Here is a 27,561-nt window from a genome sequence, read left to right as displayed (position 1 = left end):
ATATATATATATATATATATATATATATATATATATATATATATATACACACACATGTTGTTTTCCCCCCCATAGAATATGAGCTCATTGACTGTAGAAACTGTTTTAGTTTTGTCTTTACAAAGTGCTCACAAATATGGGGAATTACTTAAAGAATTGAACTGAAATAAAACTTTTTAAAAAATCAAACCGCATTATTGGTGACAGAAACTAATACCAGCTGTAACAACAAAGCAGGTACTGTTTGCAAAAATTTTAGTGACTATAACAATTTCTCATCATAGTTTATAGAAAGGGCTCAAATCATGTTGTATAAAGGAATTCCCGTGCTGCTTTTCAAAACCACAAGTTCTAGACATACTGAAATAACACTGGACAAATATTACATATGGAAAGAAAACAATACCATTATTTGCAAGGATTTATGCCTAAATTTTTCATGTCTAGTTGTAATGTATAGAATTATAAGAGGAAAATATACCAAGAATAAAAGTACAGTGAAAAGAGGCAAATGACTCGTTACTCCCATTTATTCAGTAAAAGCTTTCTAGAAGAGAATGAATTTCAATATATCTAGTATTCCCCTTACATTTTTCAAAATGCTGTATCATTTGACTGCCAGCTACTAAGAAAACTAAACATAGAGGAGGAAATAGAGATGAGTTTCCTAGGTTTGGGAACCAATAAACTTTATTTTTCTTATTGATATCAAGTGAATTTAAGAAGATTTCATTATGTACTATATACTGACCAACAGATTATTCTTTTAAAAATCAATTTTTATCTCTTGTTATCAATGACAAAACATAATCTTTTAAATTCTTCAAAAGGATTACTATATTGTTATATGTTAAATAATTTCAACAATAATATACTTGTTCAACATCCACTTGATGAGATTAGGATACAAGTAATACTGTATTGATACATTTTAAAGTAGTTTTTCCACCATATTTTATATTCAAACAGATAAACATTCCCTTAATGCAAATTTTAAATTTTTCTACTATTTTATTCTATATTATTTAGTCACTGCTATGAAGATAAGGTATGCTTAAGAAAAAAAGTAAATACAGATGCCAATAATTTTTAATTACATTTGAAAGTAACTTGTCAAAATATAAAGTTAAAAATAACAGTGACAAAACTTAATAGAACATTTTGATACTTTTTTATTTATTCACTTATAAATGACTATAAATAAATTGTGCTATAACTTGGAGTAGGCACTAAAATAATATATGTGAATACCTGGGATCTTTGAAGAATTTCAATTACAAATATAAAAGGTATCTCCATTAAAAGGCTACAATTTTAGAGGCAGCTAGGTGGCACAGTGAATAGAGCATTGGCCCTGGAGTCAGGAGGACCTAAGATCAAATCTGGCCTCAGACACTTGATCACACTTACTAGCCACGTGACCTTGGGCAAGTCATTTAACCCCATTTTCGCTGTCTTCACCCCCCAAAAGAAAAAAAAGGCTACATTTTTCAACTTGCAGACTTAGCAAGAAAAAATACAGAAGAATGAGGTTTGTATGCCATACCAATCGAATTACCAAAAAATTATTTTATAGAGCTAGAAAAAATAATTTTAAAATTCATCTGGAAGAACAAAATGTCAAGAATATCAAGGGAATTAATGAAAAGAAATGCAAGGGGAGGTGGCATACCCATACTGGAACTAAAACTGTATAATAAAGCAGCAATCATAAAAACTACTTGGTACCAATTAGAAATGGAATACAGAAATAGATCAGTGGAATAGGTTAGGTACACAAGACACAGTAGTCAATGACTATAGTAACCTACTGATTGATAAATGGAAAGACTCCAGCTTCTGGGATAAGAACGCACTATCTGATAAAAAATGCTTGGAAAACTGGAAAATAGTAGGGCAGAACTGAGCATAGACCAACACCTTACACCATATATACTAAGAAGAGGTTAAAATGGGTATATAATTTAGACATAAAGGGTGAAACTAAAAGCAAATTAGGAGAGCAAGGAATAGTTTATCTCAGATTTATGAAGAATGGAAGAATTTATGAGCAAACAAGAGACAGAGAACATTATAAAACGGAAAATGAATAATTTTGATTAAATTAAATTAAAAAGTGTTTGCACAAACAAAGCCAATGCAACCAAGCTTAGAAGGGAAGAAGAAAGTTGGGAAGCAATTTTTACAACCAGTGGCTCTGATAAAGGCCTCATGTTTAAAATATATAGGGAACTGAGTCAAATCTATAAGAATACAACTAATTCCCCAATTGACAAATAGACAAAGGATATGAATAGGCCTTTTTCAGATGAAAAATTAAAGCTATCTATAGTTGTATGAAAAAATGCTCTAAATTACATTAATTAGAGAAATGCAAATTAAAACAATTCTGTGGTACCACCTCACACCTATCAGATTGGCTAACATGACAAAAAAAAAGAAAATTATAAATATTGGAGAAGGTGTAAGAAAACTGCAACAGTAGTGCATCATTGATAGAATTCTGAACTGATCCAACCATTCTGGAGAGCAATTTGGAACTATGCCCAAATGGCTATAAATCCGTGCACGCTTGTTGATCCAGCAATACCACTATCAGGTCTATATCCCAAAGAGATCACAAAACAGGGTAAAGTCCCCCCCACACACAAAAATACTTATAGCAGCTCTTTTTGTGGCGGCAAAAAATTAGAAACTGAGGGGATACCTATCATTTGGGGAATTGCTTAGAATGACTGAAAAAGTTGTGGTATATGAATATAATGCAATAGTACTGTGCTATAAGAAATGATGAGCAGGCAGATTTCAGAAAAACCTGTAATGCCTTGCATGAACTGATTCTGAGTTAAGTGAGCAAAACCAGGAGACCATCTTACACAGTAATAGCAACATTATGCAATGGTCAGCTTTATCAGACATAGCACTTCTCACCAATGTAATGATCTAAGACAATTCCAGAAGACTTATGATGGAAAATGCTATCCACATCCAGAGAAAGAACTATGAAAGCATACTGAAACCTACTATTTTCTCTTTTATATTATTTTCTTTCTCATGGTTTTTTCCTTTTGTTTTGATTCTTCTCTTACAAAATGACTAATGTGGAAATATGTTTAATATGATCGTATATGTATAGTCTATATCAGATTGCACACTATCTTGAGGTGGGGGAAGTTTAAGAGGGAAATTTAGAACTCAAAATCTTATAAAAGCTAATGTTAAAAACTAAAATAAAATAATTTGAAAAAAAAATAATGAGGCTTGTTAAAATTTGGCATGTTCTTATCTTCTACCTACTCTACTAGTTTCATGACGTACTGGGCATTTTTAAGAGAAAGCCCAGCAGAGTGGAAAGAGTGGGAGTAAGGAAGAACTGTATTTGAATTTCTCCTCAAACACTTACTAGGTATGTGACCTGAAACATGTCAATTAACCTCTATCACTCTCAGTTTTCTCATCTGTAAAATGGGGAGGATAGCAGTATCTACATCAGTTGAATGTGGTGAGAATCAATTAAGATGATATATATATATATATACACATATATGTTAGTTGTTGCTGCTGTTACTTTTACTATTATTAAAGACTTCTGGGGCAGAGTCAAGATGGTGAAGTAGAAACAGGACTTCCAAGGGGGTCCTGCTTCTGCCTCCTCCAATTCATGTAAAAGGTGACTCTGAACAAAATTTGGAGCTACAGAATACACAAAATGACACAGAGAAGCTAAACTCCATCTGAGGACAGCCCGTCAGGTTGGCAGAAAGCGAAAGGCCAGCATAGTGCTCTGGGAGCTGAGCCCAACCCCGCATGAGCCAGAAGTGCTAGCCTAAGGGTGGCTTGACCAGCCACCGGCTGGAGGGACTTCAGATCACAAGCAGCTATGGCGGTTTGCAGAATTATCAACCCATAGATGCTAAGGACAAAGTGAGAGGTCAGTACAGTATGGACTTTGGGACCTGTGAATGTGGTCTGGAATTTGCCCCCAGCACAACAAACGGCTGAGGCTCAGCCATGCTGTCTGCCATGTGGCTGCTTTAGAGCTCCTGGCTTGCAGATCGTAGGGGGACCATGCAACCAGTCTTAGGGGTAATCACTCTTGCTTTAACCTGCTTGGATCTGGATGGCTTAGAGTGGAGGTCCTGGGGTGCGTAACCAGTTTGCCAGAGCATGGGTAGGCTTCAAAGAAGGCACCCAACTAATAGCTCCAGCAGCTGAGAAAACCCCAGCTAATGGGACAAAGATCCCCCCTCTGGTAGCAGAGTCCTACTGTGGCAAAAAGCTCAAAAGTCAAGTAATTGAGTGGCAACATAAGCAAACGAGGGAAGTAAGGCAAAAGCAGTAATCTGACTTTCAACTCCTTTTTTGGAGACAATAAGGATAGAGGCATGGAACAGGAGGAAAACAGCAAAGTCAGAACTCCTGCACCAGAAGCTTCCAAGAAAAGAACAAGCTGTTTACAAGCCATAGAGGTGCTTAAGAAGCATTTAAAAAAAATAAGTGAAGTGGAGGAAAAATTGGGAAGAGAAATGAGAATGATGCAAGAAAATTATGAAATAAGAATCAACAATCTGACTGAAGACAAAAACACCTTAAAAAATAGACTAACTCAAATGGCAAAAGAGGCTCAAAAAGCCAATGAAGAAAAGGATGCCTTAAAAAATCGAATTTGCCAGATGGAAAAAGAATGACAAAAGCTCATTGAAGAGAATCATTCCTTTAGAATTAGACTAGAGCAAATGGAAGTTAGTGACTTCAGAGAAATCAAGATACTATTAAACAGATCCAAACAAATGAAAAAATAGAAGGCAATGTGAAATATCTCATGGGAAAAACCATTGACCTGGAAAACAGGTCCAGGAGAGGTAATTTTAAAATTATTGGACTACCTGATAGCCACGAACAAAAAAAGAACCTAGAAATCATCCTCCAAGAAATTCTCAAGAAAAACTGCCCTGATATTTTAGAACCAGAGGGCAAAATACAGGTTGAAAGAATCCACTTGATCACCTCCTGAAAAAGATCCCCAAAAGAAAATTCCTAGGAATATTATAACCAGGTTCCGAGTTCCCAGATCAAGGAGAAAATATTACAAGCAGCCAGGAAAAAATAATGTGAATACTGTGGAAACAAAATCAGGATAATTCAGGATCTGGCAGCTTCTGCACTGAGGAATAGAAGGGCTTGAAATATGATATACCAGAGGTCAAAGGAGCTGGGATTAAAACCAAGAATCACCTTCCCCAGCAAAACTGAGTATCATGTTTCAGGGAAAAATATGATCATTCAATGGAACTTTGGAAACCAAATAAGAGTGATAGAAGACAAAATGAATAATTCTTTTAAAATGAAAATTGCAGAATTAGAAAAACATTATAATGAAGAAAACAGCTTCTTAAAAGAAGAGTATATGATAAGGAAAAGGAGCTCCAAAAACTAAACAAGGAAAATGATTTGCTAAAAACTAGAATCAACCAAATTGAAACAAATAAATCTGAGGAACCATGAAGTAGTCAAACAAAACAACAAGAATGAAAAATTAGAAAAAAGAGGTAAAATATCTCAATGGAAGAATAACCGACCTGGAAAACAGATCCAGGAGAGATAATCTGAGAATCATAGGCCTACCAGAAAATCATGATGAAAAAATGAACCTGGACAACATTCTCCAACAGCTCATTAAGGAAAATTGCCCTGAGATACTAGAACCTGAGGGTAAAACAGAAATCGAGAGAATCCACCAGTCACCTCCTGAAACAGATCCCAAATTGAAAAGTCCTCGAAATGTTGTGGCAAAACTCTAGAACTACCAGGTAAAAGAGAAAATACTTCAAGTGGCCAGAAAGAAACAATTCAAATATCGAGGAACCACAGTGAGGATTGCACAGGATTTGGCAGCCTCTACACTGAAAGATCAGAGGCAGTGGAATACAATTTTCCAGAAGGCAAAAGAGCTCAGGTTACAACCAAGGATCACCTACCCAGCAAGACTGAGCATATTCTTCCAGGCAAAGAGATGGTCATTCAATGATATAACAGAGTTCCAGACCTTCCTAATGAAAAAGCCAGAGCTCAATGGAAAATTCAACCTCCAATTACGAGATGCAAGAGTGACATTGAAAGGTAAACAAGGTAAACACACACACACACGCACGCACACACACAATCATATCTGTAAATGGAAATGGAATGAACTCTCCCATAAAATGGAGGTGGAGAGCAGAATGGATTAAAAATCATAATCCTACAATATGCTGTTTACAAGAAACACATCTGAAAGAGAGGGATACACACAGGGTAAAGGTAAAAATCTGGAGTAAAATATATCATGCTTCAGTTGAAATAAAAAAAGCAGGGGTAGCAATCTTTATCTCAGATAAAGCATAAGCAAAAATTGATCTATTTAAAAGAGATAAGGAAGGAAACTATATCCTGCTAAAAGGCACCATCAAGAATGAAGCAATATCATTACTTAACATATATGCACCAAGTGGTATAGCATCCAAATTCCAAGAGGAGAAGGTAAGGGAATTAGAGGAAGAAATGGATAGCAAAACTATACTACTGGGGGCGGCCAGGTAGCACAATAAGTGCACCGGCCCCAGAGTCAGGATGACCTGGGATCAAATCCAGGCTCAGACACCTAGCACCCACCCAGAAACACATGGCCGTGTAACCTTGAGCAAGTTACTCAACCCCAATTGCTTAGGGGAGGCCATGTGGCACAGTGAGTAAGAGCATCATAACTTCTGGGTACTGTCTGAGGAACAGAGGAGTGTATCAATGGAATAAATTATGCACATGAGATTCAGCAGTCAATGACTATAGTAATCTATTGTTTGATAAACCCAAACACCCCAGTTTTGGGGATGAGTTCAATATTTAACAAAAACTGCTGGGAAAACTGTAATATAGTAAGGCAGAAACTGGGCATAGACCATTATATATCTATGTACCAAAATCAAGTCTAAATGGGTGCATGATCAAGGTATAAAGGTTGATACTGTAAGCAATCTTGGAAAACAAGGAATAGTTTACCTGTCAGATTTGAGGAGAGGGAAAGACTTTATAACTAAACAAGAATTAGAGAGCATTATAAAATGCAAAATGGATCATTTTGATTACATTAAATTGAAAAGCTTCTGTACAAACAAAACCAATGTAACCAAGATGAAGAGGGAGGTGGGAAATTGGAAAAGAATTTTATGTCTCTAATAAAGGACTCATTTCTAAAATATACAGAGACTTGAGCCAAATCTATAATAACACAAGTCATTCCCCAATTGATAAATGGTCAAAGGATATGAACAGACAGTTTTCAGAGAAAGAAATTAAAGATATGTATAAGCACACGAAGAAATGCTCTAAATCACTATTGATTAGAGAAATGCAAATCAAAACAACTCTGTGGTACCACCTCTCACCAGTCAGATTGGCTAAGATGACAAAACAGGAAAATGACAAATGCTGGAGAGGATGTGGACAAATTGGAACAACAATGTATTGCTGGTGGAGTTGTGAACTGATCCAACCATTCTGGAAAGCAATCTGGAATTATGCCCAAAGGGCTATAAATATTTTCATACCCTTTGACCCAGCAATATGACTTATAGGGTTATATCTCAAAGAGATCATAGAAGTGGGAAAAAGACCCATATGTACAAAAATATTTATAGCAGCTCTTTTTGTGGTAGCAAAGAATTGGAAATTGAGGAGGTGTCCATCAATTGGGGAATGGCTGAACAAGTTGTGGTATATGCATGTTATGGAATACTATTGTGCAATAAAAAATGAGGAGCAGATGGACTTAATATTTACCTGGAGAGACTTATACTAACTGATGCTGAGTGAGAAGAGTAGAGCCAGGAGGAATTTGTACACAATTATAGACACAACATATGTGTGACTAACAACTTTGATAAACTGGACTCTTCTCAGAAATCCAGAGACATAAGTCAAACCCAAAAGACTCATGATGGAGAGAGATGTTTACATCCAGAAAAAGAACTGAGTTTGAACCCAGAATGAAGCAAACTACCTGCCCTTTTTCGTCTCCTTGTTTGGTTTTGTTTCTTCTTTCCCATTCTTCATTCCATCTGTTACAATCCTTCTTTATAACCTGACTAATGCCTAATGTGAAAGTATTTGCAGATACTATACTTAATTGTGTGCTGCCATGGGGTGGGGGGGGGAGGGGAGGGAGAGAAAATTTGAGACTCAAGGAATTGTGGCAATGAATCTTGTAAACTAAAATTAAACAAATTTTTAAAAAGACGGACTAAAAACTAATTGGAAACTAAACAATTTAATCCTACAGAATGAGGGGGTCAAACAAGAAATCATAGAAACAATAACTTCATCCAAATGAATGACAACAATGAGACAACATACCAAAATTTGTGGGATGCAGCAAAGGCAGTTCTTAGGGGAAGTGTGATATCCCTCAGTGCATACATGAATAAATTAGAGAAAAGAGAGGTCAATGAATTGGGCATGCAATTTAAAAAGCTAGAAAAAAAACAAATTGAAAATTCCCAATTAAATACTAACGTAGAAATACTGAAAAGCAGTAAGAGAGATTAATAAAATTGAAATTAAGAAAACTATTGAATTAATAAATAAAACTAAGAGCTGGTTTTATGAAAAAAAAAACAATAAAATTGATAGACCCTTAGGCAATATGATAAAAAAAGAACAAAACCAAATTATGAGTATCAAAAGTGAAAAGGGTGAACCTGCCATGAATGAAGAGGAAATTAAAACAATAATTAGGAATATTTTGCCCTGTTGTATGCACATAAATTTGACAATCTTAGGGAAATGGATGAATATTTACAAAAATATAAGCTACCAAAATTAACTGAAGAAGAAGTAAATTACTTAAATAACCCCATCTCAGAAAAAGAAATCAAAAAAGTCATCGGTGAACTCCCTAGGAAAAAATCTCCAGGGCCAGATGGATTTACTAGTGAATTCTATCAAACATTTAAAGAACCATTGATTTCAATACTCTACAAACTATTTGGGAAAAGTAGTGAAGGAGTCCTACCAAATTCTTTTTATGACACAAAAATGGTACTGATACCTAAATCAGGAAGAGATAAAACAGAGAAGGAAAATTATAGACCAATCTCTCCCATGAATATAAATGAAAAATTTTAAATAAAATATTAGCAAAATGACTACAGCAACTTATCACAAGAATAACACATTTTGATCAGGTAGGATTTATTCCAGGAATGCAAGGATGGTTTAATATTAGGAAAACCATCAGTATAATTGCTCATATCAACAATAAAACTAGCAAAAACCACGTGATTATCTTAACAGATGCAGAAAAGGCTTCTGACAAAATACAACATTCATTAATATTAAAAACACTAGAAAGTATAGGAATAAATTGAGCCTTCCTTGAAATAATAGGTAGCATCTATTTAAAGCCATCAGTAAGTATTATATGTAATGGGGAGAAGCTAGAAGCATTTCCAATAAGATCAGGGGCGAAACAAGGATGTATACTATCACCCCTCTTATTTAATCTGGTACTACAAATGATAGCAGTAGCAATTAGAGAAGAAAAAGAAATCAAAGGAACCAAATTAGGAAAAGAAGAGACCAAGCTATCACTCTTTGCAGATGATATATTTAGAAAATCCTAGAGAATCAAGTAAAAAACTACTTGAGACAATAAATTTGGCAAAGTTGCAGGATATAAAATAAACCCATACAAATCCTCAGCATTCCTGTATATGTCTAATGAAATTCAACAGCAAGAGATAGAAACAGAAATCCCATTTAAAGTTACTGTAGACATTATAAAATATTTGGGCATCTATCTGGCAAAACAAACCCAGGACCTATATGAACACAACTACAAAACACTTATCACAAAAATAAAGTCAGATTTATCTAAGTGGAAAGACATCAATTGCTCGTGGCTGGGTCGAGCTAATATAATAAAAATGACAATTTTACCTAAATTAAATTATATATTTAATGCCATACCAATAAGTTTACTGAAGAACTACTTTATAGAGCTAGGAAAATTAGTAACAAAATTCATTTGGAAGAACAAAAGTACCAGAATATCAAGGGAATTAATGAAAAGAAATGTTAGGGAAGGTAGACTAGCTATACCAGATTTTAATCTGTACTATAAAGTAGCAGTTCCTAACTGTCTGAGGAATAGAGTAGTAGATCAATGGAACAGACTGGGTACATGAGACTCAGTAGTCAATGTCTATAACAATCTACAGTTTGATAAACCCAAAGACCCCAGGTTTTTGGATAAGATCTCACTATATGACAAAAACTGCTGGGAAAATTGAAATATAGTATGGCAGAAACTGGGCATAGACCATTATCTAACACCATATACAAAAATCAAGTCTAAATGGGTGCATGATGTAGGTATAAAGACTGATACTGTATGCAATCTGGAAAAGCAAGGAATACTTTACCTTTCAGATCTGTGGAGAGGGGAAGACTTTATGACCAAACAAGAATTAGAGGGCATTATAAAATGCAAAATGGATAATTTTGATTACATTAAATTGAAAAGCTTCAGGTGGCTAGGTGGCGCAGTGAGTAAAGCGCTGGCCCCGGAGTCAGGAGGACCTGAGTTCGGTTCCGGCCTCAGACACTTAACATACACACACACAAAAACACTAGCCGTGTAACCTTGGGCAAGTTCTTAACACCAATTGCCCTCCAAAAGGCCAAAAAAAAAAATTGAAAAGCTTCTGTACAAACAAAGCCAATTGGGAAAGAATTTTTACAACCTATGTCACTGATAAAGGACTCATTTCTAAAATATACAGGGAATTGAGTCAAATCTATAAGAATACAAGTCATTCCCTAATTGATAAATGGTAAAAGGATATGAACAGGCAGTTTTCAGAGGAAGAAATTAAAGATATGTATAAGCATATGGAAAAATGCTCTAAATCACTATTGATTAGAAAAATGCGAATCAAAACAACTCTGAGGTAACCACATCTCATCAGCCAGATTGGCTAAAATGACAAAACAGGAAAATGAAAAATGCTGGAGAGGATGTGGACAACTAGAACACTAAAGCATTGCTGGTGGAGTTGTGAAATGATCCAACCATTCTGGAGAGCAATCTGGAATTATGCCCAAAGGGCTATAAATATGTTCATACCCTTTGAGTCAGCAATACCACTTCTAGGGTTGTATCACAAAGAGATCATAGAAGTGGGAAAAAGACCCATATGTACAAAAATATTTATAGCAGCTCTTTTTGTGGTAGCAAATAATTGGAAATTAAGGAGGTGCCCATCAATTGGGAAATAGCTGAACAAGTTGCGGTATATGCATGTTATGGAATACTATTGTGCAATAAGAAACGAGGAGCAGATGGACTTCATATTTACCTGGAGAGATTTATATGAACTGATGCTGAGTGAGAAGAGTAGAGCCAGGAGGAATTTGTACACAATTACAGACACAATGTATGTGTGAAGACCAACTCTGATAAACTCTTCTCAGCAATCCAGAGTCATAAGTCAACCCCAAAAGACTCATGATGGAGAGAGATGTTTACATCCAGAGAAAGAACTGAGTTTGAACCAAGATTGAAGCAAACTACCTGCTCTTTTTCCTTTTCTTTTTTGGTTTTGTTTCCTCTTTCCCATTCTTCATTCCATCTGATACAATCTTTCTTTATAACCTCACTACTGACTAATGTGAAAGTATTTGCAGATACTATACTTGATTGTATGCCACCATGATGGGGGGAAGGGAGAGAAAATTTGAAACTCAAGGAATTGTGGTAATGAATCTTGTCAACTAAAAGTAAACAAATTAATTAAGACCCTCCCCAAAGAATGAGAATGTAAACAGGGAAAAGAAATCATAAGGAACTTATCAAAGTTGAACTATTTACATTCCTACATGGAAAAACGATAATTGTCACTTTTGAAACTTGAATAATTGAAGGGAATAGAAATGTGTGTATATACATATGTCTATATAGAAGGGTATATGGCATGTGAATATATATGTGAGTTTGTGTATATATGTGTACAGGTATACATAGACAGAGGGTACAGGACCAGTTGAATAGGAAGGGATAATACTTTAAAGGTGAAATTAAGAGGTGAGAGGAATACGATGAGAAGAGATGGGGAGAGACAGAATGGGGCAAATTATCTCAGGAGGCAAGGGAAAACTGTTACAATGGAGGGGAAGAACAGCAAGGCAAAAGGGAATGAGTCAACCTTATTCTCAATGAATTTGGCTTAGGGAGGGAATGACATACCCACTAAATAGTGTATCTCACCCTTCAGGAGAGTAGGGGGGAAGGGAATGAGGGGATGATGATGAAAGGAATGGCAGGATGGGGGGGGAGGGAAGTTGGAAGCACCCACTTTTGAAAAAGGACAGGATCAAAGTAGAGAACAGAACAAGTTGGGGGGTGGGGGTGGGAAGGGATGGATGGAAATATAGTCAGTCTTTCACAATATATCCACTACAGAAATGTTTTGCATAGCTATAAGTGTACAACCTATATTTAACTGCTTATCTTCCCAGTAAGGGTGGATAACGAGGGAAGAAGAGAACAAATATGGAATTTAAAGTTTTAAAATCAAATGTTTAAAAATACATATATACTCTTATTAACATTATATTACACCTAACTGGGAAATGAGATATATAGGCACTGGGGCATAGAGATCCACCATGCACTACTGGACAGTTGGAAGGGAAGATGGGGGAAGATATGGCAGAGAGCAGATTGGGGGAGCGGATATTCAGTGGGATTGCTATTTTGGGGTGGTGGATAGGGGAAAAATGGGAGAAAATTTGCACCTCAAAATCTTGTGAACATGAATGATGTAAACTAAAATATAAAAAAAACCTAATTTTAAAAAGACTTCTGATATCATGGATTTCATTGCTGGTACCTTTCTTAAACTTGTGAATTTCCAGTTGTCTCTATTGCTGGTTTTTTTCCCTACATTGTAGTTATTGCCTATGGCATTTAGTCTGGTGAATACATATTAATACTTTCCTCCCCCCACCCCTTTTTGGTTTCCATTTGGATTTATTTCTGACTCCATACATTTTTAATCAGCATTCATTAGGTACAATCCAACTCTGTTTAAGAATCTATTATTTCTACATTTTCTGGCACCAGTTTTTCAACTTACCAAATCTACTTCTCTCTTCATATCTTTGATAAGCAGCAACAGTACAATACTTTCACAACTAATTTTACAACCTCAAAGTTTCTCCTTTCTGATCTATTTTCCACATAGCTACTAAACTAGTATTCTCAAATTACAGGTCCTACCACCTTATTCCTCTACTAAAAGAGCTCCATTGTCCTTGTAGGATGAAATCAAACTCTTCTGCTTGATATTAAGGCTTTTACAATCTGGCTTCAGTCTGCTTTTTTTAGGGTTCCTATGTATTACTCTCCTGCACACACTCTATGGTAGAGACAAATGGATCACCCTGCTGTTCCTAATTCATAGCCTCCATTTCTTATCTCTCTACCCTTGAATAGGCTGCCTGTTATATCTGGGATATTATTTTTTCTCATAATCTTTTAGAATTGCTAACTTAAAACACAATTAGGATATCTTTAATTATTACCTTAGTTTATCAACTCCTGAAATTATATGTATTTTGCATATGTCTTATATTTATCTGTGGATGTGTTGTGGATGTGTAAAATAGATATGGGGATATCCAGCCATGGTCAGGATAACACAAGATTTTAGCAGCTTCTACTTTAAAGGATCAAAGAGCTCAGAATATGGTATTCTGGAGGGCAGAGAAGCTAGGATACAGCCAATAATCACCTACCAAGAAAAACTGAGTATAATACTTCAGAGGAAAAACTTGATATTCAATAAAATAGAGGACTTTCAAGCATTCCTAATGAAAGGACCATAGCTGAACAGAAAATATGATTTCAAATGCCAGACTCAAGAGAAGGATAAAAAGGTAAACAGGAAAGGGAAATCATCAGGAACTTAATGACATTAAATTCTTTACATTCCTGTATGGGAAGATGATACCTTAACTCACAAGAAGTTTCTCATTATTAGGGAAGTTGGAAGAAGTATGTGTATATATATATATATATATATATTTTATATATATATATATATAGATAGAGAGAGAGAGAGAGAGAGAGAGAGAGAGAAAGCACAAGTGTGAGTTGAATATGATGGGATGATATCTAAAAAAAATTAGTGAGAAAGAAATAGGAGCAAGGGAGAGGGAGAGAGTAGAATGGGGTGAATTATGTCACATAAAAGAGGCAAGAAAGCCCTTTCATAGTGGAGAAGATGGGGTAGGTGGCAGGGAATGCTTGAACATTAGTCTCATTAGAACTGGCTTAAAGAGGGAATAAAATACGTACTCAATCGTTTACAGAAATCTATCTTACCCTACAGGAAAGTAGGAGGAGAAGCGAGAGTGTTCAAGGGAGGGTGGATTAGAAAATGCAGCAGTCAGAAGCAAAAAACTTTTGAGGAGAGACAGGGTGAAAGGAGACAGAGAATAAAATAAATGGGGGAAAACAGCATGGAGGTAAATATATTTAGCAAGTATAACTGTGAAAAAAAATCTGATAGAAGTTTCTCTGATAAAGGTCTCATTTCCCAAATATATAGAGAAATAGGTCAAATTTATTAAAAAAAAACATTCCCCAGTTGTTAAATGATAAAAAAAATATGGTCAGTTTTTCATATGAAGTAAATCAAAGCTATCTATAACCATATGAAAAAAATGTAGATTGAAACAATTCTGAGATATTACCTCAGCCTGTCAGATTGGCTAATAAAGACAGAAAAGGAAAATGACAAATGTTAGAAGAGATATGGGGAAACTGAGACACTAATGCACTGTTGGTAGAGTGGTGAACTGATTCAACCATTATAACCAATCTGGAAATTTGTTCAAATATTTATAGTAGCTCTTTTCTGGAAGCAAAAAATTGGAAACTGAGTGGATACCCATCAACTGGGGAAGAGCTGAACAATTTGTGGTATATGATTGTGATGGAGTACTATTGTGCTATAAGAAATGATGACCTAGATGCTCTCAGAAAAACTTACTGAGACTTATATGAACTGAGGCAAAGTGAAATGAGTAGAACCAAAACATTCTACACAGTTAACAGCAATATTATAAGATGATCAACTGTGAATGACTTAGCTATTCTAAGCAATACAACTTTGAAGGACTTACGATGAAAAATGCTATCCATCCTCAGGGAAAAAAATAATGGAGTGTCAATACAGATCAAAGCATACTTTTCCCCCTTATTTTATTTTTCCTAGGTTTTTATCTTGGTCCTTATTTTCTTTCACAACATGATTAATATGGAAATATGTTTTGGATGTCTACATAAAAAATATATATAACCATATCAAATTATCTGCCTTCTCAATGAGGTATTGTGGAGGCAGGGAGAGAATTAGGAACTCAATTTTTAAAACACATATTACAAATTGTTTTTACATGCAATTGGGGAAAATAAAATACTAATTTTTTTTTAAAGAATAGGGATTGATTTATTTTTTTCCTAGTACCTATAATAGTTCCTACCACACACAAAGTGCTTAATAAATATTTGAGAATTGACTCACTGATGACAACATCTAATGCTTTCTGGATACCTTTTAGCATTACTATTTGTAGTTATGTGAATTAGCAGAAATGTACTGTGGAAATCTACCAGCATTATGAAGTTATCTATCATCAAGGCCTGGAGATATACATACAAACATACAAATACTCCCATATAGATGTATGAACTAGGAAGATAGCCAACCATTTTACTGTCATGTTAATACACAGCTGCCTCAAAACTCCTCAAGCAAGAAGTGACAAACCATCACAGGTCTAGCTATCCACTCTTCAAAAAGAATTTTCTGTCTAGTGCTTAGCATCAAGTTTTCTCCCCTAGAGAAACTTTCTTAGGGTTTTTTCTATTTCACATCACTTTCTTAATTTATTAGTACATCAAAATCAAGCAATCAATAAATAAACATTTATTAAGTACCTACTATGCGTCAGGCATTTTGCTAAGCATTGGAGATACAAAAAGAAGCAAAAGGAGGTTCTGGCCCTTAAGGAGCTTACAAACTAATAGGGGACACACATGCAAATAAAATATATACAAAGCAAGCTATATGTAGGATCAAAAGTAAATTATTAAAAGAGGAGGTGAAATTAAGATGGGCTGGGGAAGGTTTCTTATAAAGAAGGGGGATCTTAGTTGGGACTTAAAGGAAGCCATGGAGGTCAGTATTCAGAAAAGAGGGGAAGCATTTCAGGTATAGCTGACAGCTAGGGAGAATGCCCAGAGCCAAGAGGTAAAGTATCTTGTTCATGGATTAATCAGGAGGCCAGTGTCACTGGATGGAAGAGTACATGTCAGGGTGTAAGGTATAAGTAGATTGGAAAGGTTGGGGAGGGGAGAATAGGTTATGAAGGACTTTTAAAGCCAAACATAACATTTTATATTTGCTCGTGGAAGCAACATAAGTCACTGGAGTTTACTAAGTAGGGGGAGTGACATGATTGAACCTGTACTTAAGGAAAATAATTTTAGTGGCCGAATAGAGGATGGATTGGGGTGGGGAGAGATCTGAAGCAAGCTGACCCACCAACAGGGCTATTGCAATAATCAAGGTGATGAAAACTTGCAACAGAGTGGTAGCAGAGTTAGAGAAGCAGGCATATTCAAGAAATGCTGCAAAGGTGAAATCAACAAGCCCTGGCAATGGATTAGATATGAGGGTTGAGAGAGAGTGAAGAACCTTAGAAGAATCCTAGGCTGCAAGCCTGAGGGACTGGAAGCATGGTGTTACCCTCTACAGTAATAGAGAAGGTAGAAGGAGAGGAAGGTTTGGGGGAAAGATAATGAGTTGTTTTAGACATATTGGGTTTAAGATGTCTACTGGATATCTAGTCTGAGATGTCTGAAAGGCAGCTAAAGATTGGAGATCATCAAAAAGACTGGAGAAAAATAGATTGTAGAACCATCAGCACAGAATTAGTAATTAAATCCATAGGAGCTGATGAGATCAGCGAGTGAAGCAATTTAGAAGAGCGCACAGGGCATAACCATGAGGGACATCAAACATTAACATTATTAATATTTTGAAAAACACTCACATATTCTATTCCATTGCCTTGCTAACATTTTGTCTTTACTTATTAATTTGTCTTCTCAAGTTCCCTGTTCACCTCTTTGTGTCTTCTACTTGTCCAATCATTTCCATCGTGTCTGTTCGTGACCCCACAGGACTTTCTTGGCAAAGATACTGGAGTGGTTTGCTGTCCACCTCGTTTTACAGATGAGGAAACTGAGGCAAACAGGGTTCAGTGATACTGCTAGTGTTTGAAGCCAGATTTCAACTTGTGAACAGAAGTCTTCTTGACTCTAGTCCCAGTCCTCTATCTACTGTGCCACCTAGCTTCCCCTTCTTACTGAAATCATTTACTTCATATGCCTAAATCCCTCCTGAGGGGGACACAAGTTTACCTCCTAGAGAACCAACCATTCCTTGTAACAAAGAATTTTATTAAAGAGGAAAGGGAGAATAAATCAGCAAAACTGATGAACATATTATAAAAATCTGAAAATACATGAATGTTCCACACTTGGGGACCCCCCACCTCTACAAAGGATGAGAAGGAAGTATATTCTCATATTTCTACTTTAAGACCAAGCTTGTCCTTTATAATTTTGCAATATTCAGTTTGAATTATTTTGTGGTTATCGTTCTGGTTGTAATCATTGTGTATGTTATTATCTTGGCTCTGTTTACTTCACTTGGCAATCAGTTTTATATAATTTTCTTTGTACTCAGGATGCTTATAGTTTATTATGGGACAATAATATCCCACTGCATTCATGTAACTCAATTTATTTAGTCATTTCCCAATAACTGGGTTTCTACTTGCATCCAGTTCTTTGCTACCATAAACGTTTTGTGATGAATATTTTGTTGCATATGGAGCCTTTCTTTTTGTCAGTGACCTCATTTTATACCTAGCAGTGAATTCTTTGGGACAAACAGTACAGATATTTTAATTCTTATCTGATGATAATCTTGTCGTTCCACCTCTCCATATGCCTTGTAACCCCAAACTCTATTCTTGGTGCTAACTCTGACCTCTAATCCATCAACCTCTTGGTTCTTTCCCTATACTGTCCTCTCTTCCCTATCTTGACCCCTTGGTACACCAGCTCAACTCCACACTGTCCTCTTCTCTCAAGTCCTTTATTCTTTATCCTATCACATTGATCTTACCCTGCCAAGCCTCAGTCTTAGATTACTCCCACCACATGTTGCCTTTGCTCCTACTCATATGCTGCTGCACAAAGTTGGAGAAAATAACCACCATATTGAGTGGGTCCACTACAAATTAACTTTGCTTATTATCAATTAGGCCCTCAGTGCAGCAAAATAATCCCATTCACCCTTGTGCCTTTTGTAAACCTTTTATAGCTCCTTAAACTGACTCTCTCTCTCACTAACCGTCCCCCCAAGTTGAGAACTTGGCCTCATATTTGACTGAAAGTACAGAGGCTATCTGCTGAGAGCTCCCTCTTCCCTCCTTTCCATCTCATATATGATAATGACAATAATAATAGTTAATATTTATATAATGCTTACTCTGTGCCAGGCACTATGCTAAGTGCTTTACAAACATCTCATTTGATCCTCACAATAACTCTAGGAGGTAGGTACTATTATTATTCCCATTTTACAGATGAGGAAACTGAGACAGGAAGAAGTTAAGTGACTTTCCCAGGGTCACATAGCTATTAAGTGTTTTAAGCTGGATGTGAACTTAGCTCTTCCTGACTCTAGGTCTGGCACTCTATCTACTGCACTAATGCAAAAGCTTTTCAATTCCACGCAATTAAAATTATGTATTTTATCTTTTGTAGTTGCTTCCATACCACTAGGTTAAGAATTCACCACCTAGACATAGCACAAAGAAGTAGGTATTCTGCTTCTCTTGTAATATATTTGTGATATGATTTTTAATATATAAGTCATGTCATTCTGCAAATCTCCTCCTTTGCAATTTCTTCTTCACCTCAACACATTCACCTGCTCCTTCTCCCAAACTCAGTTCATGGAAACTGAAAGCAGAAACAATTACAAGGGGATATATACTGGTGGTCTGGTACAAAGGAAAAAGGAAGCAAATGGAGGGGAAAAAAGAGAATGTTAGCTACATATTAAATATTAATACACTGAGTTAGCTCAAAGAGTTAACACTTAATCTGGCTTATTTCCCTCAGGGAATCTTCCACTCCCTGTAAGCACTCAAGTTAATAAAAGCTTACATAGGACAGGCTTATTTATTTATTTATTTTAAAGCAATTGGTGTTAAAAGTAACTTGCTCAAGGTTACACGGCCAGTTATTATTTCTGGGTGTGGTGCTAAGTATCTGAGCCCGGATTTGATCCAGGTCATCCCAACACTGGAGCCAGTGCTCTTACTCGCTAAGCCACCTGGCCACCCCTAAGCAATTGGGGTTAAGTAACTTGCTCAAGGTTACACGGCCAGGTGTATCTGGGTGGGTGCTAAGTGTCTGAACCCGGGATTCGATCTCCCAACCCTGGAGCCGGTGCTCTTACTCACTGTGAAGGACAGGCTTATTTAAATCGAGAAAGAACATTGACAAGAAGTTATATCTGAGTCCTAGGCAGAGCACATGGAAAATACTCTCCCATATGAAATTAGAAGAAATATTACAAACTCACAGCACTATATGAAATTTTCATGATCTCATTTATAAGTACAGGTTTAGCATCTTTCCCAGAGATTCAGGCTGAGTACCATTCCTCAGACTCTGATGGGTAAGCTTGATTCCAGCAGTAGCAAGTTTGGTTCAAACAGTAGTAAGTTCCTTTACCCCAAAATTCAGTGTTTCAACATAGCCCTGGAGATCTGAATAACTCCTTCACTTCAGTTCAGTTAAGTCTAATCTAGTTTAGCCCAATCTCACTCCTAGCTTTTAGAGCATAACTTACTCAGTATGCACTGGTAACCTGGTTCTTCTTCTACACTGCCTCCCTAGTCAAGACTACTATCCCAGAAGTTCCTTCACATTCCTTTTTAGGGGAGGGGGGTGGGGGAGTGGTAAACACTTAGGCTTCTTTCTGAGGAGAAAAGGAGAAGTTGGCTGAATTCCTATTAATACATATGCATTACATGTATGTATTTAATTTCCCAAGAAGATTGTAAGCTCCTTAGAACAAATGGACATATTTCAATTATTTTCAGATTATATCTCTTCCAGTACCAAGTACAGAGCCTTACACATAATGAGCAATAAAAATTTGGTAAGCCTGGAGCAGATACAGGAATCAAGAAGGGACATGGTTTGGCACAAGGAATGGAAGCAAATATTGCAGGTCAAGAAGTAATGTACAAGGACTCAAAAGCAGAATTTCTGATTAGAATGGAAATGATTTTTTGGTACACAGGAAAAGACAGAGATGGATATCTGTTTATAAGGGTAAATTTTATTCTAGAGGTAAATCAGTGCTAGGAGAAAGGTAGCAGAATAATTAACAAAATACTTTATTAAGAAATTTTAAGTTTAACATAGTCATCAGGGGAGTTCAGAAGGCTATGCAACAGAATATCAAAGTCTGCTAGTGGTTTTCCCTCATAAGTCCAAGAATGTAATCTACCCCCTTGATTTTCCTTATTCAGTTTTTGTCTACCTTATAGGGTCATAAATTTGCCAAACAATTCCAATCATAGTAACTTGAATTTGAATAATAATACTGAATTCAGAATGGCAGGGAGTTTTAATGCAAAATATTTTAGCCCTGCTCATGCAATAAGTTACATAGAAAATAATGCTGTATTTTAACATATTTAAAATCAAAACTATTGTTCTGTAAGAATATCAGTAGTTACATTATTATGTATTTTTCAAATTATAAAGCAAATATTAAAAATCAGATTTTACTTTAATATAAGCACAACTATCCATTGTATGATAGCGAAAGTGAAAATTTCTACGTCACAGGATTCCTGAAAACAAAATTTCTGAAGAAAGGGGGAAACAAACAGGTTACCTTTGCAATAATTACTTCTTTCTTCAAAATCTTCATAGCATAATATTTTCCACTTGCCTTCTCTCGAACCAAAATCACTTTCCCAAAAGTTCCTTTACCCAATAGTTTCAAATAGTCAAAGTCATTCATTGTCTGGAAAAGGACAAATGAAAAATGAGTAATGAATGGCTCATAGAATCATCATAGAACAGAAGTATATTTTAAAGTTCTCTCTTTTTATAGATATCAGGTCTGAAGAAATTTACATTTTTCTTAAGGTCACAAAAAAACCAACATAGCCACAATGATAGCATATAATTTATTATGTAAACATAGATGCTTAGATATAAAATTAACTCAATACAAACTGAGGACTAAATAATGACCACCTAATATCTTGTAGCTGAGATAGCAAAATATGACGTAAGTCTCAAATTATCTAAGGACTTTTAAAATATGGTTCCAACCTGATTCCACTCAATTTTACCTTATTCTCCCTGACACACTGGGTTCTAGTGAAAAGTATACTTGCCCACACACAACATTCCATCTCCCACTCAGTCCCTTGGATGTTTCAGGTTTCCTATCTGTAAAATGGGGACAATAATAAAAACTAACTCCCAAGGTTGTGAGGATCAAATGAGATAGTAATAAAGCCCTTAGGACAGTGCCTGGCAGGTAGTAAGAGCTATATAATTGTTACCAATCATCATCATGATCATCATTATTATGGGGGGATACAAAAAAAGTGTAAAAAACAGTTCAATGGTCTGCAGGCATGTGTGTGTGTGTGTGTGTGTGTGTGTGTGTGTGTAGATAGATAAAATATATATTAAAAGCCCAATGAGTGGTTCAATAACAGTCAGACGAAGATAGCTGGGGAAGATTTTCTGAAAGAGTTAGCATTTGAGTTTTTCTATTGAAAAACACAGTGGATTTTGATAGAGAGGTAATTAAACAGAATTCTGGTTGAGCAAAAACATGAAGATGAAAATTCAAGGACATAATAGATAAATAGTGAGAATACGTTTTTTTGGGTCCCACGAAAGGTTAATTTATAGTAGTGATAAGAGAAAATTCTGAAAAGGAAATTAGAGGTGGGACTGTGGAGGGTTTTGAATGAAAGGCTAAATAAGGTACTTGGACTTAATCCTATAGTTAATAGGGAGTCATCATAACTTTGTTTTAATTTTACCTCTTTTAACTCTTATCTTTTCCCTTTTACTGCTAGTCAAAAAGGATGACACTGAAAAATTGCATTTTCCATCTTCCACATTCTCAGCATTCCCATAAAATGTCTTATACAATGGCAGTCAATAAATTTTTGCTGATAATAATTAAACATCACTGATTATTGTTTGTTTGGTTTTTTCAATCTTTTATTTATTTTTAGTATTCAACATTCGTTTCCACGAGATTTTGAGTTACAAATTTTCTCCCCATCTTTCCTCTACGCCCCCACCCCCAAACAGGAAGCCTACTGGATACCCCTTCCCCCAATTTTCTCTCTCTTATATTCTCCCCCATACCCCTTCTAACTTTCTAGCAGGGCAAGATAGATTTCTATACCCCAGTGCCTATGTATCTTATTTCCCTGTTGCTTGTAAAAAACAAATTTTTTAAACATTTGTTTTTTAAAACTTTTGATTTCCAGATTCTTTCCCTTCTTCCCTCCTCACCCAACTCCCACTGGGAAGACAAGCAATTCAATATAGGTTGTACATGTGTAGTTACACAAAATGTTTCCATAGTAGATATATTGTGAAAAACTAACTATAGTTTGCTCCATCCTATCCCACCTCCCATTTATTCTATTTTCTACTTTGACCCTGTGCCTTTTCAAAAGTGTGTGCTTCAGACTACTCTCTCCCCCAATGTGGCCTCCCTTCTATCATTCCCCCTCTTATCCCCTCCCCCCTACTTTCCTGTAAGGTAAGATATCTAATTGAGGGGCGGCCAGGTGGTGCAGTGAGTAAGAGCACCGGCCCTGGAGTTGGGAGACCGGGGATCGGTTCTGGCCTCAGATACTTAGCACCCACACAAAATAACTGTCCATGTAACTTTGAGCAAGTTACTTAACCCCAATTGCTTTAAAAAAAAAAAAAAAAGATACCCAATTGAGTGTATATGTTATTCCCTCCTTAGGTCAAATTCAATGAGAGAAAGGTTGACCCATTCCCTTTCACCTTCCTATTCTTTCCCTCCATTGTAACTGTTTTATGTTGCCTCTTTTATATGATATAATTAACTATTCTATCTCTCCCTTTCTCTTTTTCTCATTATATTCCTCTCTCACCTCTTAATTTTATTTTTAGATATCATCCCTTCCTATTCAACTGATCCTGTGCCCAATGTCTATGTATACATGTACACACATATGCACAAACTCATATATGTATTTATACACACATACACCCTCCTATATATACATATGTATATATGTATACAAATATACATATGTATTCCTTTCAACTATCCTCATACTGAAAAATGTCTCACGATTAACAATTATCGTTTTTCCATGTAGGAATGCAAATAGTTCAACTTTAATAAGTTCCTTATGATTTCTTTTTTCCTGTTTACCTCCTCATGCTTCTTTTGCTTCTTGTATTTGAAATTCAAATTTCCTGTTCAGCTCTGGTTTTTCCATCAAGAATTCTTTAAAGTCCTCTATTTCACTGAATGAACATATTTTCTACTTAAGTATTATACTCAGTTTTGCTGGGTAGGTGATTCTTGGTTTTAATCCTAGCTCCTTTGACCTCTGGCATATCATATTCCAAGCCCTTAGATCCCTTAGTGTGGAAGCTTCTAGATCTTGTGTTATACTGATTGTGTTACAATACTCAAATTCTTTCTCCCTGACAGCTTGTAATATTTTCTCCCTGACCTGGGAGCTCTGGAATTTGGCTATGATATTCCTAGGAGTTTTCTTTTTGGGATCTTTTTCAAGAGGTAATTGGTGAATTCTTTCAATTTCTATTTTGCCCTCTGGTTCTAGAATATCAGGGCAATTTTCCTTGAGATTTTCTTGAAGGATGATTTCTACGCTCCTTTTTGATCACGGTATTCAGGTAGTCCAATAATTTTTAAATTATCTATCCTAGATCTATTTTCCAGGTGAGTGGTTTTTCCAATGAGATATTTCACATTGCCTTCCAGTTTTTTCATTTGTTTGGATCTGTTTTATAGTATCTTGATTTCTCAAAAAGTCCTTACCTTCCTTTTGCTTCAGTCTAATTTTGAAGGAATTATTCTCTTCAGTGAGTTTTTGAGATTCCTTTTCCATCTGGTCAATTGGGCTTTTTAAGGCATTCTTCTCCTCATTGGCTTTTTGGGCTTCTTTTGCCATTTGAGTTAGTGTATTTTTTAAGGTATTATTTTCTTCAGTATTTTGGGGGGACCTCCTTTAGCAGGCTGTTGATGTGTTTTTCATAATTTTCTTGCATCTTTCTCATTTCTTTTCCCAATTTTTTCTCCACTTCTCTTACTTGATTTTCAAAATCCTTCTTGAGCCCCTACATGGCCTATAACCAGTTTATATTTTTCTTGGAAGCTTTTGATACAGGAGTTTTGATTTTGTTGACTTCTTTTGGTTCCATGTTTTAATCCTTTTTGTCCCCCAAAAAGGATTCTATGTTCTGATTGTGCTTCCTCTGCTTGCTTATCTTGCCAGCCAATTACTTGACTTTTGAGCTCTTTGCCATGGTAGAACTCTGCTTCCAGAGTGGAGAGCTTTGTCCCAAATCACTGGGGTTTTCAAAAACGTTGTCAGACGTCTGAAGAGGGTGCCCTCTCTTCAGCCACCACAAGCTCTATCACACTGGCATTTCTCACCCTAGAAGCACCACCCAAGACAGGAACCCAGATCCAAGCACATCAAAGCAAGAGTGATTATCCTCTCAACGGGTCACTTGGTCCTGGAGGCAACTGCCATACCTCCTCCACTTCTCGTCCCATGGACAGGCGCCGGACTGCACTCTTCTTCACCCAGTTCCAACTGAGTTCCCCACTGACCTTTTACTTTCTCTTTGGCTTTTACAGGTTGAGAAGTCTGGAAACCCCCACAGCTGCTGGTGATTCACTCTCCTGAAGTCTGCCTTGGCCAGTCTGGGCCACTGGTCGGGGCAGTGGGTCTGGCCTGAGGGCTCATGCAGGACTGTGCTCTGCTCCCAGCTCAGTGAGACAGACCCTTCCCATCTGCCTGCTGGGCTGCCTTCAGTAGGAGCTTTGTTTCTCTCTGTAACTTTGTGGGTTCAGTAGCTCTAAAATTTGTTTAGAGTCACATTTTACAGGTATTAGAGGTGGTTGGTGGGAGAGCTCACGGATGTTCCTGCTTCTACTCTGGTATCTTGGATCCACCCACTGATTATTAATATATAGTTCATATTGCCAAAAAGGGATATTTGTATACTGGCCATACCCAATTTCTAATTGGAAATAAATTAAAAATGAATATCTAACTATTTAATATATTTGTAAGAAGACCATTACATCCTTTGAATATGTGACATTCTAGTATGAATATAAGTTGTCCCAAAACTTATCCTGTAGCAAGATGAAATCAACTCTAAAACACACTTCCTCAGCACTCACTGCATCTAGAGTCCCTCCATCTGGAGAGAGCAGGGTTTGGGTGTGGACATCTTGGAACTTCTCCTATCCCCTCCATCTGAGGAAGGCACCAGAAAATTCACCTCATCATTTCCTACCTGGTTGATCTCCTGAATTTCATGATCTCCAGAAACTCATCATTCTGCAAAATGAATTCAACTTTGTAACTCAAAACTCCTAAGATTATTTCCCATTATAGCTACATGACTTCATCATGCCACCATGTGAGCTCCTCAAGGGCAGGGACTCTCTTTTGCTTTATTTTTTTTATAGCCCCTGCATTTGGCACAATGCCTGGCACATAGTAAACACTTAATAAATGTTTATTGATTCTAACTCCTTGATTCCAGTATAAGCCAAATTAGCCTGGAGGGGACAGCCCAGGAAACATGAGCCAGAAGTTTGCCTATAAACTTGTAGAACCTTTAGGAACATGATGACACAATAATTGTGTAGTGGCAGATATGATGGACTCCTTGGCTCCTTCCATCTATGTGGTGCCTCAGCATCTCAAATGCCACCAAAATATGAAGTCACCATGTCTAGAGTATCCCCAAAAGTTTCCAGGGCATTCTAGGCTCATGCTCCCTAAGATGTCCTCAATGGAAAAATCCAACCTCCATTATAAAAAAGTACTTTTATTTTCATTTTTAGATAATGATTAAGAAATTGTATATAACTACACAGATACTATTCTCAATACAATGTCAGTTTAAATCTCCACAATATTCTATTATTTAGAGTTTCAATTGCATTTGTTTCATTTGCTATCTGAAAGCACTACAAAAAATGATGTACATTCTTTGCATTCTAAATATACCTGTATATCAAAGATAAATGATACAATCACTATACTCTGACCTAATTCACAGATATAATAAGTATGAATAAATATATATATATATATAATGTTTTTGAATTCACAGAGGAAAGGTGAAATGATTTTCAGATATGACAATTTGCCATAAGAACTATAATTCTTAGGTATAATAAGGTAAAAAGGAAAAGTATGACAGGGTTAATTCTGCATTTCACAGCTTCTGTCAGTTTGACTGTCAACCTTTTTTCTTCATAATATGCATTTTGCATAGCAATAAATATTAGTAAAAAAAAACATTCTAGTGACAAAGTCAGAAACAGATTTCAGATCTATTTTGACAAAACTCTTCAGAATATTTAAAAAGCAGCACTGCTACCAAATGCTCATATTCTTTCAAAATTACAAAGTATTTGTCTGGGTTTTACAATCTAAATGTAACTTGATTTAGTATTCTAACCATGACACATTGCTTAGGTAACAAAAAGATTTTCCTTTGTGTAAGGTGTTAAAGGACAATACAAAAACTTACATCTGAGAGAGTAAAAACTACCCTTAAAACCAGTCTTCCAATCACTAACCTTAAGAATTCATTATTAAAATTCTAGTTTAAAATACACAGTTTGATAAGTTGAAGACGTAGTATCACTAATGTTATATATCCTTTTGACTTTTTCTAGTCAAGAAAAGCACACATTTCCTTAAAAAGTATAATGAAAGAAAGAAGAAAAGAAAAGGCACAATAATTAAGAAAAAAAGAATAAGGTCTATAACCTAATTTTCCAATTTAGATACTAAAATTAAATATATTTTCATAGTAAATGACAATTCAAACTCTATTGCAAATAAATACTTTTATTTTTATTTTTAGGTAAAGAAATGAGATACTACTTAGCATACAAAAGATATGATTTAGCAAAGTTGTCTAAAAAAGTAAAATTATATATATATATATCACAAGCCCTATAATTTATAATTTTATTATAAGTGAAATATATGTCATAGTAGAGAAATCTGGGATCCTTTCTCAGCCCATTCAAAACAGACTAG

At 35.9% G+C, this 27,561-nt stretch overlaps 1 protein-coding gene across 1 annotated transcript in view; it reads right to left on the bottom strand.

Moving 5' to 3' along the window:
* AKT3 (AKT serine/threonine kinase 3) overlaps positions 1-27,561 on the bottom strand; it is a 170,228-nt gene that overhangs the window by 130,324 nt on the left and 12,343 nt on the right. Inside the window, exon 3 of the mRNA XM_069064467.1 lies at positions 21,102-21,233. Coding sequence (XP_068920568.1) covers positions 21,102-21,233 — 132 coding nt within the window. The remainder of the gene's footprint in view (positions 1-21,101; positions 21,234-27,561) is intronic.

Source organism: Petaurus breviceps, unplaced genomic scaffold (genome assembly GCF_028583685.1).
Source record: "Petaurus breviceps papuanus isolate PSGF00001 unplaced genomic scaffold, PetGlider_PUasm1.0 90633, whole genome shotgun sequence".
Lineage (NCBI taxonomy): Eukaryota > Metazoa > Chordata > Mammalia > Diprotodontia > Petauridae > Petaurus > Petaurus breviceps.
This window is presented reverse-complemented; position numbering and strand designations above follow the sequence as displayed.